The sequence below is a fragment of the Amphiura filiformis genome, chromosome 13, assembly GCF_039555335.1.
Source record: "Amphiura filiformis chromosome 13, Afil_fr2py, whole genome shotgun sequence".
NCBI classification, from domain to species: domain Eukaryota; kingdom Metazoa; phylum Echinodermata; class Ophiuroidea; order Amphilepidida; family Amphiuridae; genus Amphiura; species Amphiura filiformis.
Window position 1 is genome coordinate 41,881,327 of NC_092640.1, and position 15,339 is coordinate 41,896,665.

Genomic DNA, 15,339 nt, shown 5'->3' on the forward strand with positions numbered 1-15,339 from the left:
ATCAAATGAGCATGAATCAATTTACACATTGTATAAGAACGAGTATGATATATGTTTTCAAGAATATTAGGAATTATACGCATACACCTAACGCTTTATACAATGAAAAGGTGAAGAAACCCGGGTATTCGTAGGTAACATGAGCGATTTAACAATATCTATATTGAGTTTATAGGTTTAAATTTTGCTATTATGGTAATGAATTAATAAAATGGTAGTTTTAGATCCCTTTCAGATGGTACGTCCCAATGAATAAATGCTATTACCTTAGATCAAAAAATGTTTGATGCTTTTAGCAAGATTTTAACCACTTCATTTTGATATACAAGTAGTTAATCAGCAATTTTACATAATAAATAATTGTTGAATGAATCCGTATATGGGTAATAATAGTGCCCTGGGGTACCGCTTAAAGTTTTTGACAATTAATTTCCATTGGTAGGGATACTTCATTACACATGTCATGTATTATGCTGTATTCGTAAGTAACATTTCAGTATTTGTAGGTAAGAATTAGACTTTTGGTGGATATCGCAATCAAAACTTCATTTTATAAAGCACTTTGAATGTATTATTTTCTTTATGTGCGTTTATTGATACTTTAGACCCTATCATGTATTAATAATGTCGGTTCACAACGGTTGAAAGAGGATTGAAGTAAGAAACAAAGGCACTAAAGTGACTTTAATTTGCTTAATTGCACACAAATCGCTTAAAACCGTTATTGCAGACTTGTGAAGTCCATCTTGGAGTCAGTTACGTCTTGTGGCCTTTCGTTTGAGGGCAACTACAATTAGCTTTATACCAGGGTACATTCCATCAATGTGTTGTCTAGATCATGAGACAATGAGAACAGTCGTTTTTTCCATGGTATTCGTAGGTAACCTTAGCGAAAACGTCAAAAGTTACCTTCGAATAAATCAATTTGGACACAAATTACTCAGAAACCAGAAGGTTGGTAAACATTTAAAATGAAGCACACATGACAGTTGACAAATCCAAGTATTTATCCCTTCTAATCTTCTTTGAATCTGATTTTTCATTCAAATGAGCAGACCGTCGTCTATTTCAGTACATATTTTTCACCAATTTAGCCGTATTCAGTTTTGCATGGTGGGCATGTATGTGAATTCGCAACTTTCATTGACATATGATTTGATAGCAAACATACAGGCCTTCGTTATGTACCAATATGGGCATTGGCATGAATGGCGGTGTTTCACAATACTGTCATGATGTCAAAGTGTATTCGTAGGTAACATTCGGTTACCGAAATTTACCTACGAATACTTGCTTTTATTGTTGACATCTCAGACATATTTAAACGCAGGCTATTGAAACTTGGTAGAAATAAAGAGTGTATTACCCTGCACCTATTGCTTAACTATTGTTTACTATTCTCTCACTTTGTGGAAATGGCACAGCTTTTAACATGTATTCGGAGGTAATGCATATTTTTTACCAAACCTACCTTTGTGCCAAATAGAATTTCTGGCAGCTAAACACAATAATAAAGATGTCCGAATGCAATGCATTTCAGTATTGGACATATCAAAGCTTGTATCAATTGCGCATTTATTAGTGATTTCCATTTTTAAAGATATATCTAGTGCTATGAAAAATTGTATTCGTAGGTAATGTAAAAAAATACCACTCAAAAAATTATCACAACAAATTCATAATTATGTACAAATATGTGAAAAATTGAACAGGCAATCTTTGAATACACACCTTTCAGGTAATCAATTTAGATTCAATCCAATGACTTCTTTTCATAACTGATTTAGATGTTTTTAAAAATACTTTAAGAAATATTTTGAAAAAATGGGTAAAAATAGCATGTTTTGGGGTCTCTGTGTCTAAGTTTTTCACAGAAGGGGTCTTATTATATATGGCGCGAAGCGTATGATCAAAACGAATATACACAATACAAAAACGAATGCCAATTGATTAATACTTTTAAGTTATGGCCCTGAACATGCCGTGTACACTTTTCGTTGGATTCGACCATATATTTCAAGTAATCTCGTTTCACACTTTGGCTTGCAATAAAGCCACGAAGGGGCGGTAATGTTATTATACGATTTCAGTCAAATATTGGTGCAAATATACGATTTCGGTCAACTATTTGGCTATCCTTTGCCCAAAATTATGAAATGTAACAACAACTCTTAGGAGGGTTTTCGAGTAATTTTAGCGAAATAATGAGGTTAAATAAAAGAAAACCCACTTACAATTTTGGACGCTTAACTGTGGTGTTCTAGGGGAATTAAAATATCACAATTAACATGTTTAATTCAAAATCGTTGTCCTACAAGCACATGTTCAGATTGTGTGAACATTACAGATACAAACAATAAGGTTGAAAAATAAATAGCCATTTAAAAATTATTTTAAAAGATCGTCTATTTCGTAGCTTTATGACACTGAATAGGCCAAATATATGCCTCTGACGAAAAAAAATGTTTTCCATGCTGATTTGTTTTTGTAACAAGTACCGTATGTCATTTCAAAAAGAAAGAAAAAAAAGGCGGATATTACTTTTTAAAAACTCAACGCATTACTATTAATTAATTAATGAAAAAGTATAGAAGGCGTTGCATCCGGTTCTGATGAGGGGGGAGGGGCACAAGCCGTTTTCGGCAGTTTTCCTATGGGATTTTCTAATATTTCAGATCAATGGGGGGTGCTTCCGTGCCCCTAACGCTACGGTTACTGCATTAACACGTTTATGGATGTATTGTGATGATCATAAGTAGGCCTATCATAACATGCCTCAACGATATCAATATGTAAAAAGGTGTTGCAAATTCATAACACAGCGTGTTATAATGTAACGAATGCTATGCCAAAATTTAAAAATTAACAAAAATATCAGTATCAATAAAATCAGAACCAGAATAAATACAAAGGCCTACAAATAATACTTTTAAACTTTCTAAATCAATATATGACTAAATATCAGTATAAATGAATCTCTAAATCAATTAATCAATCAGTTATCAATCAATCAATAAATAAATAAATAAATAAATAAATAAATAAATAAATAAATAAATAAATAAATAAATAAATAAATAGATAAATCTATAAATAAATAAATAAGATCTGAATGTGCCATTTATATTATTATTACAATTTTAATATTATTAATATTAGTATTAATACGACGTATTATTAACTTTAAAAAGGTGCCCATTGATTATATAATAATTCAAGTACAGTTGAATCATGGTAGGTATTATGATACCTACCATGGTTGAATACTAAGAAGACATTAAAAGATGTTCATCATTCCGTGCACTCACTAAATTTAGAACTCTTAGAAATTTGGCAACTCCGTATCAATTAAGCAACCAATGATTGTAGCAAAATATATATTTTCCCGGTACATACTATTTATTGCACGTGTAATACTTTTTGACGTCACGAAAAGTATTGTACATACAATATTGTACGTACAATACGGAGTCTGAAGCGCGCTTTACTGTAACGAGAACATAACAAGACAGCAAGACTTGTATTTTTTGGGTTAGTTCTAGATTGAAGTGCACCCACGCGAATCAAGAATAAACTATAACAATTATAATAAAAAGATATTAGCCTTCCCTCAAAAACATTTTAAAAATTTTGAATCATCAGGGAAACGATTTCATAGGGAACAAAATCAAAAATTAATTATTTATCCAATATGCAAGTTTTCCAAAGAGAATTCTTTCTTAACCTTTAAGCACTCAATAGGCAGTCCTCAAAGCAAATAATTTATGCTATCTACGGTAGATAGCAACTTGCAACTAAAGTTTTGCCATTTAATGCGAGTATTTTGGCTATTCCAGTTGAAATCCATGTACCCCTATGGAAGACATGACCTTAATCTCACACACAGGGGATGTAGATTTCATATGGAGTCACCCATTCAGGCAACCCCATTCCAAAATTGCTACTTCCTGAATGTGTAGAAGATTAAGGTCATGTCTTCCATAGGGGGTGTATGAATTTCATCTGGAATAGCATAGTATGCATTCCAAGCTTTTACAATTTGTACTCCAACACATACTCGTATATGCCAAAATATTTTCACTTTGCTGTCTACTGAAGATAGCATAACACTAAAACATAAAATAATGGCTGAGAATTACAAGGCTCTAACGAGCAAATTCTTGTGTTCTGGATAATGACATTTAGAGATCATAAAAAAACCCAGAAAACAAAGATAATTTGTTGGAATATGATTTTTAAATGTGTAACAATATTGACACGTTATGGTATAAGACTTACAATTTGGAGAATATTAAAAATGCCATTAACTCCCAAATCGCCAATCTATCGGTTGGAACCTTGTAATTTCCAGCCATTTGCTACCCATTAGCTGATTAGAGTCCGTTTCAGCACATGTGTTTGTTTAAAATCTTATTGAACGAACTTTCCTCCACTTTGGAAGTGTAGAGTTTTGATTGGACGATGTTTAACAGTAACAGAAGTTCCCATCCTGTATATATGCGTACATTTTGCTGTCTACCGTAGATAGCAAATCGAAACAGATAATGCAGTCCATGCACCATAATGACAATATCAGCGTGTCATAATGACTATCTTCTGAAGATAGCAATCAACTATTTTTTATCATAATTTGCTATTTACCACACGCCGGCCGAGTTGATCTATATTTACAGCTTTTATATAACATTAAGTAAAATAATATTTAATTTAATAATATTTAATTTGATAATAATTCATTTAATTTTATAAAAATAAAATTAAAAGTCTAAACTTGTTAACTCATATTAGTTTTGTGTAAAATTACTAAGATTTTTATAATGATCGATCACCCAGTCTGCATGCTTCTGTGCTATAAACATACCGTATTTCAATATGCACAGATAATACTCAAAGACTTGCCAGTGCCTAATAATTTTATAAACACCCCAATATAGCCACCGCAAAAAATGATGATTTAGTACTTTTTGCGGAGTAGAAACTTTGTCATCTTCGATAAAATGTTTATTTTCTTTAAAAGTTCTAATATACCGGTAGTTTGCAATGTTCTGTAATCGAATTATGCGTTAAGCTGAATTGAAAAAAGAATCGCGGAAAACAACGCCATTTGTGCACAAACTGGGCATGCGCGCGATTCGCATTTCAGCTAAGCGATCAAGATTCAACTTTACTGCTATCTTCTGAAGAAAGCACATCACTCCTCCATTCTGCATACTTTTGCTTTCCAGCTAATCTATAGGTTATATAAAAGTTATTCTAACCCTTAATTAGATTCAAAATCAAGATTCATTTAAATAAATTATATAAGTAACTTCATCTTACACCCCTGACAACAAGGACTGTTGAGAAACAATAATTCAATTTACTCAGGAAATCTTTTAAATGAAGTCAGCATAAAATTTCATTATGTTGATTTTCAGTAACTGGTCATCCACCTCTGATGCAATTTGATGTAACTAATCAGATTTCGTTCCCACTAACACTTGACTGCAAACTGACTCTCAGGATCCACAACATGCTCATCTATCAGAGGCACAGTTCCTTAACCCCAATACATTTGTACATTTATTGAATGACCTTTGAAAATATGAGTACAAAAACTCATACTCGCAACTTGAGGTCAAATTTTGTACTATGATTGTCTAATTGAGGTTATTGAACTATGCCATTGGTATGAGACCATAGTAGTCCATAGTGTCTAGGTCATCGACACTCAATTTGGTTTTATTTTCACCATGTTGATAATTTTGATAACTTACTTGCCGTTTGACTTCTGAAAATGTGCTTTTTTTTCAAGAGAAGACTATACAAATTTTCAGCAAAAAAGAAGAACACGACCGTGTCTAAGAATCTCGTGACATTTAAGGCGTGTCTGAGCCTTAAGGACTCTGGTAGCAACGTTTGGACCGATTGTTTATGGGACATGAGAGCACATCAGGCATATCGAATTGCATTCTGAATACGAAGAATGTTCTTCTGATATCATTTTTTTTTAATTCGCGATATAATACACATTTTATGGCAAATTATTAAAATTGATATTTTTGATATTATCAGTCCTCGAAGTAAACTTTATAAATTAAATGATATGTAATTAAAGTGTATGTAGCTGGGATGAAAAGCCGACGATGAATTGAAAATTTTGACCTTTCGTATTGGAGATAGGGATATTTTACCCAAAACACCAAAAAAGAATAGATCTTTTTTGGTGTTTTGCTTGTTTTGGCCTTTTTGGACAAAATGTTTATCTTCAATATGAAAGGTCAAAATTTTCAATTGATCGTCGGCTTTTCATCCCAGCTACATACACTTTAAGTATATCATTAGATTTATAAAGTTAACTTCGAGGACTGTTAAGTATGAAAAATATAAAAATATAAATATTTAATAATTTGCCATTTAAACATTTCCTGTAAAACGTTGTGTGTTTTCTGGGCTATATGAGTGTGGGCTTTATTTGTCTCAATATTTGAGCACTAACAATGCACCGCCAGCTCAGCACTCGCCGTAAGAAAAAAATTCTACTTATAATTTGAACAAAAAGAAGAACACGATCGTGTTTAAGGATCAAAAAGTACTCTTGACATTTGAAGTTGTATTTAATGAATAATTTTGTATTCAGAAAAGGACGCAAAAGGACATTTTAAATGTTTACAAGCGCCATTCCATTTGACATTTAGTTATATGAATAGCAAAATAGAAGTAATCAAAATTGCACGATTGATTTGTTTTAAACACTCTCGCTGATAGATATTGATGTATTCATGAAGGACAAGTTAAAAATATATTGCACTTCACTTTATATTTTCCGAAAAGATCGTCTAATATAAAGATGATATCAGTGAAAATGGTGACAATTCTTATTGATTTAGTTTTCGTTCGTGAAGTGGAAATATATTTTATCTTAAGATATTTCATTGATTATACTTGTAAACTGTTGTCTCTCATTTCTATATTTAGTAATTTAAACCGATCACCACTTTGAATCTGTTACATATTTTATTGTTTTATTTTTCAGCAACAAGATATGTTGTTGCCTACTTTGGAATATATTATTTTCACATAATTTTATACTTTTCATATCTTGTGAGTCTAATCGTGACAAGAGTCTTTGGGATCAAGAATATACAGAGGTATCAAATTCACCTGAATGATATCCGTGATATGAGTAATCCATCCCATGAAATACTTTTCACAGAGACTATTATAATATCTTCGTTTAGAGATTTTAAGTCGTCTTCCTATGTTTGCCTCGTGCTGGAATTTGTAGAAGAAAAATATTTCCAAAAAGGTTTTTTTATTTGTCCTCTCAGGAGTTTTTGGTTACTCTGAGGAACTTTTTGGGTCCTCTGAAGAGGCCGTAGACCACCCCCCCCCCCTAAAAACCAACAACAACAACACAAAAACAAAATAACCACAATTATCCCATGAACCACTGATCTGCTCTCTTGTAAAAGAGTGAGCCAAAAGAGTGAAAATCACTCCAATTGAGTGCAATTTTCACTCCGAAAGAGTGATGCTCACTCTAAAAGAGTGACATTTTTACTCGTCAAGGAGCCATTTAAAGGACCACTCCAAAAGAGTTGTCCATCTCATGGCTGCTTAAAAAGCGGATATTTAACTCTTTTGGAATGAAATTTCACTCTTTTAGAGTGAAAATTTCACTCTTTCGGAGTGAAATTTCACACTTTTGGGGTGATTTTCACTCTTTTTTGGAGTGCATATAATTATATTTACTCTTTTGGGTCAATATTTTACACTTAGAGAGTAATTAATTAATAATACTAAGCATGAAGAATATATTTGTACATTTCAAATATGTTATATTAGAATCTGTCACGGTATAATTAGTTTTGGTTTATTTATTTTGAATATTTGTTTATTTACTTTCTGATGTGAAGATTGCGTACGGAAAGGGTTAATAATACATTTTCCCAATGGACTGCTGTTTTATCACACCTGAAGATGGAAATATGAATTTCATAGTGTTATTAACTCTCTCCACACGGATGTAGACTGCAGATGACAAATTTCAATTTTTTTTTGAAAATTCACAAATTTCAATTATGTACATTTTCATGACCATATTTGGAATAAGCATAAAAATTGCAATAAAATGAGTACAAACAAGTCTAGTAATGGTTCAGTGGTTCTTAAGACAGCTCTTGATATTTGGGAAAAACTTGGACTTTTTATGTTGAAGCCTATATGGCTAGCACAGAGAGTATTATCTCTTCAATGATATTCTAAAGCCCTCCGTGTATCGAAGTAGCTGTCAAATGAAGCACATCTAGAGGTCAGCTTGTAAAAATGTTCAATATTTTGTTAGAATTTTAAATAGTTCTTCCGTGATGGATGCAAGACAAAGTGTGTTTTTATGGGGTACAAAATACCTTCTTTCTATAAAAATTGCTACACATGCTAAATGTAAAAAAAGTAAAAGTCTCCGCTTTGCCCAGTTGTCGTATAATGGGACAAAACATTTTTTACGGTGTTTAGCTGAAAAATGTAATAAAATTTGAAATAATACTTCTAATATTTCCAATCGTTAAGGGGGTACTACACCCCTGTGGTAAATTTGTGACTATTTTTGCATTTTTCTCAAAAAATAATAACACACTGGTAACAAAAGTTACGTATATCATTGGGGCATGGAATCCAATTACTACACTGAAATTCCAGTGACTCAAGACAAGTGGTTCAGTATATATGATAGGAAATGAGGTACATCATAGCAGTACCTTGTTTCTTATCATAAATAACGAACCGCTTATCTTGGGTCACTGAAATTCCAGTGTAGTAATTGCATTCCTTGCCCCTATAATATACATAACTTTTGTTACCAATGTGTTATTAGTTTTTGAGAAAAATGCAAAAATAGACACAAATTTATCAAGGGGTGTAGTACCCCCTTAAGAAGATATCTCTTCGAATACAACACACAAAATATAATTTATAATGCCTTTATGCCATCGTAGTGTAGCGATCAGACAGTTGATCCCATATTAGGGTTCCATGCACTTTAAACTTTACGATGATAGATCTACCTATCCGTTTTTCAATTTAATTCTGATCAGAGGTGGAAAATGACAATAGTACAAGTGATTAACCTTTAAACACTCTCATCGATTGACAAAGCGACGGTAGATAGATGGCTAAATATTTATATTGGACCCGCATGCTATCAACGATCAATGCCAATGTGAGTAATGTACGTGCTATCTTCAGTAGAAAGCAAATTTGTGTATAGTCTTTCAAATATATTAGAGATGCACTTTGTGTATAGTTGATGTCAAATATCGGATATGTATTTAGGTTTATAGGGTTAGCATTTGGGATTAGGGTAATGATTGGGCCTATAGTGTTAGCATTTGTGGTTAGGGTATGATTAGGGCTTACATATTTTGGTGTATGACGCATTTTCAAGGGGCCATTTTGATGGGTTCTTGATAGAGGGATTCTGACATAGAATTCAAATATGAAATATATATTATTAATCTGTAGACTATGTCTTGCGGTCCTTGTAAGGCTTGCATTAAAGTTATATGTATACCAAAATCACCGGCGTGTCCAGGATCTTTTCCTGGGGGGGGCTCAGAGGGTTTTCAGATTTATGCGGGGGCTTCATGGCTAAATTCGCCACAAAAAATCGGCTGATTTTACATGTTTTTAACAAAGTGCGAGGGGCTTCAGCACTCAAAGCCCCCCTGGACACGCCACTGAAAATCGTTGCGTGTGGGTGGGTGTAGGGTGAAGGTGTATATATGTGGGTATAGGGTGGGTTGGGGGTTCAGTGCATGTGTCTAAGTTGAAGTGCATTATACACTTGTATAATAGGCAAATAATTTGCGTTTTTAGAGCATCTGAATTTAAGCTTAATATTTAAGAACCTTGCTGAATATTGATTGTGAGTGGGAGGGGGTGGGAAAGGGTACCTATATTTTGGTGTCATTTTAGATGCTGCTAATACTAAGCAGGTGCTATATATAATTTATGGACTCAATTTCAAAATCCTCCTGCTCCCTACCCTTTAAATAATGGACGGTCCCTAGTGATTAAATAAAAGTTATTGATTGATTGATTGATTGCTTGATTGCTTGCTTGCTTGCTTGATTGATTGATTGATCGATCGATTGATTGGTTGATTGATTAATTGATTGATTGATTGATTGATATGCTGATTGTTCGATTGATTGATTGATATGCTGATTGTTCGAGTGATTGATTGCTTGCTTGCTTGATTGATTGATTGATTGATATATTGATTGATTGATTGTTTGATTGATTGGTTGCCTTTCACCAAAAACGGCCACAGTTCAAGTTCAATCAACATCAGTTTGTTGGGTTAAGGAACAATAAGGTTGTGTTAGCTCTAGGTTCATATTAAATTAAATGTACAGACAATTTTCAAACTTTGGCTTCAAGTTCCCAGAAAGAACTTTTAGTTTTTTGGAGGCCTGTGGCTATATAGGATTAGGTTTGGGATTGGTTAGGATTTAGTGCTAGTGCATCAAATCGGTTGAACTTGAACATCAAAGCATCACTGGTCAAAGCTATTATGCTAGTATGAATCATTCATTGTGGACTGACTGTCCCATATAAATAAATTATTAACGTTGGCAAATGTTTGATGTGATAAAGCTGTTGGCTATGAGCATAAATAAAGCTATAGCTAAGGTTTGATGATTTACAGATGATGGAGTGTACAATAGATTTACAATGTTTACATGGTGAGTCAAGTTTGAAAGGTTAAAGGTCATGCTACATGATGGATGGTCCTGACTTGACAAAAATGCTTGCGGTTATTTCCATCAGGTTTTTAAAATAAGTAAAAATTTTATTTTTTAAAAATTTTGTTACCATTATGATCTTAATATTTTTAAAGCATATTGCTGATTCTTGACCTATCTAGAATGCCAGTATTTAATATGAAACTCGTCATTAAATGATTTAATACTAGGCCTTTTTGAATTCAAAGAGTTTCAAAGTAATGGGACATTCATAACATGAAACACATAATAATTAATATATAGGATCTATATATATATTATGCTTAGTAAAATACATGATTTTAATAATAGCGATCACAGATATCACTTCTATTAATGCTTATTCATAGTTTATCAGAGGTAAAATATTTTGGTATGTTAACATAATCATACTTTCAAATAGTAGTTTAAATAGTACGCTAAGGGGTGGTGCAATAATTATGTGTAGGCCTACCCCGGGGTGAATTATAGGGGGGGGCTAAGATTTTTGGCAGGCCAAAAGGGGGGCAAGCATTTTTGGCAGGTCGAAAGGGGGGGGGGTCAAGCGATTTTTGGCAGGTCGAAAGGGGGGGGCAAGCAATTTTTGGCACAGATATTTTGGGCACCGTTTCTATAATAAAAACGCCCTAAAAAGGCGTAGGAAAACGTTACGAACACGTTCAAATATGCAAATTTCCTGCTCGCTGCGCTCGCATTATATGTTAAGACATTTTAAGGTTTTAAATTCGGGTTCCCCAAAATCTTGCATGTGTATAAAGGGGGGGGGCACGGGGGGGGGCAAAGGGTTTTTGGCACGTCGAAAGGGGGGCAAAGGTTTTTGGCACGGCCAAAGGGGGGGCAAGCGATTTTTGCAGACCATTTTGAGAATTCACCCCCCCGTACACATAATAATATTGCACCACCCCTAACAGATACCCTGTTTTATACAAGCAACAGAGTAGGCCTATAGGCCTAGCTTTAATGGGTTTTTGTCCTAACAATTAATGTTCAGACATTTTCTCTGGCATGTATACGCTTTTGGCGATTTACATTGTGTTTTTACCATAAGCCTATATACAAAATAGCACCCCAGACTCCGTCGCAGATTTTTTACTATCATTTTAGCTCTTAAAAAAGGAAATTACTATTAATAATATCGTTGGGATCGTATGATTTTCAATATATTTAATATATTTAAAACTATATCATTTTCCTTTCATTATGCTAATTGAATTGATCTCATACATTCGACAGTACAATCAAGCCTTGTTCGGGTCAGTGGCTCTTCAGATTAACTCTGCAATTTGAAGAATCTCGAGCAGTTCATTCTTCTTGTTTTGAAGTTAATTTTAATAAATATCATGAAAACAAAACACTATATCAGTATTGTGGTGTGCCTTTAAAATATTCAAGTCATTCACCAATCATTTGAGACCCTTTGGCACGCAAACCATACAGACAGTATTTCATTATATCCATCAGAGGGCGCTATTCATACTTGTATACCTTCAATTGAAATAACTTTTTATTTGGGATAAAAACACTGATCCTTTCACCTGAGGGCGTACTTCAGTCGGCCCATCTGTCACAGGGCTGTCATTAAAATGACACATTTTGTAGTCATGAGCATTATAAAAATTCCATGATGTAGGTTTGGTTTGACACATGGTGTATGGAACTTGAGTAGGAAAGCTTCAAATTTTGATCATTTGAAAACAATGAAAATCCGTTCCGCATTTTCCCATCCTCCTGAACATGCTGAGCTTGAAACCGGGGCACACCTGTTTCTCTACAAAATACTGGAATCTTGACAAAAGATTCATTTTTGAGCTCCTATATAATTGTTGCAAATATCATTGAATATAGGAATTAAGAAGAAAACTGATAGGATCATGTGATATTTGTTTCATTTTTTCAAAAATATCTGCACGAACAGCATGGAATAAAGATGATCAGTTTAAGCAAACAAGGAAACCTTTTGTTTCAATTCTCATTATTCTGTTTTATTTTTCATTTTGCCCATTATACCAAAGTTTGGATTAACAAAATGTGCTTATTAAAGAGGAAGCTATAGCTGCTATGACAATGTCAATAATGAAAATGTAATTCTTTCGAATAGAAACAATACAATTCAATAATTACAAAGATTATTTTTCAGTTATTTAAAGATTTTTTAAATCATGATATAATTCTATGGCTCATTATGTATTGATTCAAGTACTAAATAAACTCGAACGTTTATTTTAGCAAATAATCAATCAATTCAATCCAAAAATATTTATACAGTGCCAATTTCTGTTCTGGTTGCGATTTGATGACATAAAGAAGATAAATTAAGTACGAATTCGTTTTCAGCTTTTATTTTAAAAAAAATTGTATTATCATGGTAATTTAAGCAATTTTATGGATTAAAAAAATAATGAATTATGTATAGGCGGTGGCTTTATAGGCCTACATTGCATGCTTTTGGATTTTGGGCTGCATTAATTGCGACGGGGGACAAGACATTCAATCAAAATTGCACCATGGTTAAAGGAGTATTTCGTGATCCTATCATCCTCTTTTTATGACATTTTCAGTACATATCCACGCAAAAAGCCTATTCCCAAAATTTCAGTTGATTCCGATTTTGCGTTTGCGAGTTATGCATGATTATGTGTATTACACTGCTCCATAGACAATGCGTTGTAATTTCACGATATCTTTGCAAAACGAATTAATCTGCAAGAAATATTTTGTACATAAACATTATGTAGCCAGAGGTTTCCAGTGATATAAAAATCTCAACTTTTTTTGAGAAAAGTGGGGGGGGGGGATGAGGCTGTGGATCACGAAATGCCCCTCAGTTACCTACTATAGTATAATCACACCAAATAGGCCTACAAAAAAAACACACCATGTGATGAGTGGATAAAACCAGGTGACAATTAGGCAACTATAGGCCTACATAAAACCATGTGACGGTTGGATCAAAGTTTTGGTTTTGGGAGCGCTGTTCAGAATGTGGAAATTATTTCCGGAACAAAGTCGGGCTTGTAATATTCCTGAATGTATAATGATAGCTGATGTACGGCCATTAATAATTTATGACTAGTTTGCGACAGGCCCGTAACCAGGATTATTTGGGGCCTGATTTTTAAAAAGTGGGCCTTTTTTTCTTCAAAATTTGGACCTTTTTGGACTGGGCGGATTTTGGACCTTTTTTGACCAAAACGGGTATAAAAACCTCTATTTTTTCGCTCGCCATGCTCAAATGGGATTTTTGGGGTAAAAAAAAGGGACTTTTTGGACCTTTGGGAATTTTTATTGAGGGGGGAGGCGTCCGAAAAAAAAAGCTTATTCCCAAAATTTCAGTTGATTCAAATTTCACGATATTTTTGCTGAATGAATTAATCTGCAAGAAATTTTTGTACATATAAGCATTATGTAGCCAAAGGTTTCCAGTGGTATTTTTTGAGAAAAGTGGGGATCTAAAATGAGCGTTTATTGCGTTTCGATAGTATTTTTTGTGGCACATGAGAGCACCTCAGACCTATCGAATTGTATTCTGAATACGAAGCATGTCTTTCTGATATCAAATAATTTTCATTTTTGAAAATCACAATATAATACAAATTTTATGACAAATTATAAAAATTTGATATTTTTCGAATTTTTGATATATAACAGTCCTCGAAGTAAATTATATAAATCTAATGATATATTCTTAAAGTGTATGTAGCAGGGTGGAAAAGCCGACGGTCAATTGAAAATGTTGACCTTTCATATTGAAGATATGGATTTTTTCCCAAAAGACCTGTTTTTTGGTGTTTTGGGAAAAAATCCATATCTTCAATACGAAAGGTCAAAATTTTCAATTGATCGTCGGCTTTTCAACCCACCTACATACACTTTAAGTATAAATCATCAGATTTATAAAGTTTACTTCAAGTACTGTTAAATATCAAAAATATCAATTTTTAATGATTTGCCATAAAATGTGTATTAAATTGCGAATTTCAAAATTCAAAATTATTTGATATCAGAATGACATTCTTCGTATTCAGAATGCAATTCGATATGTCTGATGTGCTCTAATGTCCCAAAATAAATACTGTCCAAACGTTCATACCCCAGCCCTTAATAGATTTTGTTTAAAGTTCCTCAGTCTGAACAACTGACAACTGGGAAAACCCCTAAATTGAAAACGAGATGGCAACACTTTTGGTTACCAACTTCTACCAGTCGTAAAATCGCTACAGGGCATCTTCATTTACTACGAAGTTCCTGCTGTTGTGTGTGTGATGGTACTGGTGGTACAATAAGATTTCTGGTAGAACTTGTCTGGAATATTACATCTTCAAAACATCGTTTCCCTTCAAAATGGCTTTAGTCAAAGGCTGTATAGCGTGTATGAAATACCTCTTGTTTGCGTTCAACTTCTTGATTTTGGTAAGTAAAATAATCGAAGCTTGTTGTAAACCGAGATTGTTTTGTGTAGTTCAAGCGGAGGTCAAGCCAGGAGCACCAGGGCTAATCCTTGCGTAAAACACATGTTCTGGCTGTGTTAGGCCCACTATGCCAATAATACAGCATTGTATAATAGAGACCCATG

General features: G+C 33.5%; 1 protein-coding gene across 2 annotated transcripts in view; it reads left to right on the top strand.

The window, feature by feature from the left end:
• The window catches only part of LOC140168379 (CD9 antigen-like), a 226,177-nt gene that overhangs the window by 181,988 nt on the left and 28,850 nt on the right, over positions 1–15,339 (top strand). Inside the window, exon 1 of one of the 2 annotated variants that reach the window (XM_072191756.1) lies at positions 15,020–15,176. The exons of the other annotated variant lie outside the window; for it this stretch is intronic. Within the exon in view, the coding sequence (XP_072047857.1) occupies positions 15,108–15,176 (69 nt within the window). The 5' untranslated portion in view covers positions 15,020–15,107. Of the gene's footprint in view, positions 1–15,019; positions 15,177–15,339 lie in introns of those variants that run through there. 2 annotated transcript variants of the gene reach the window in all.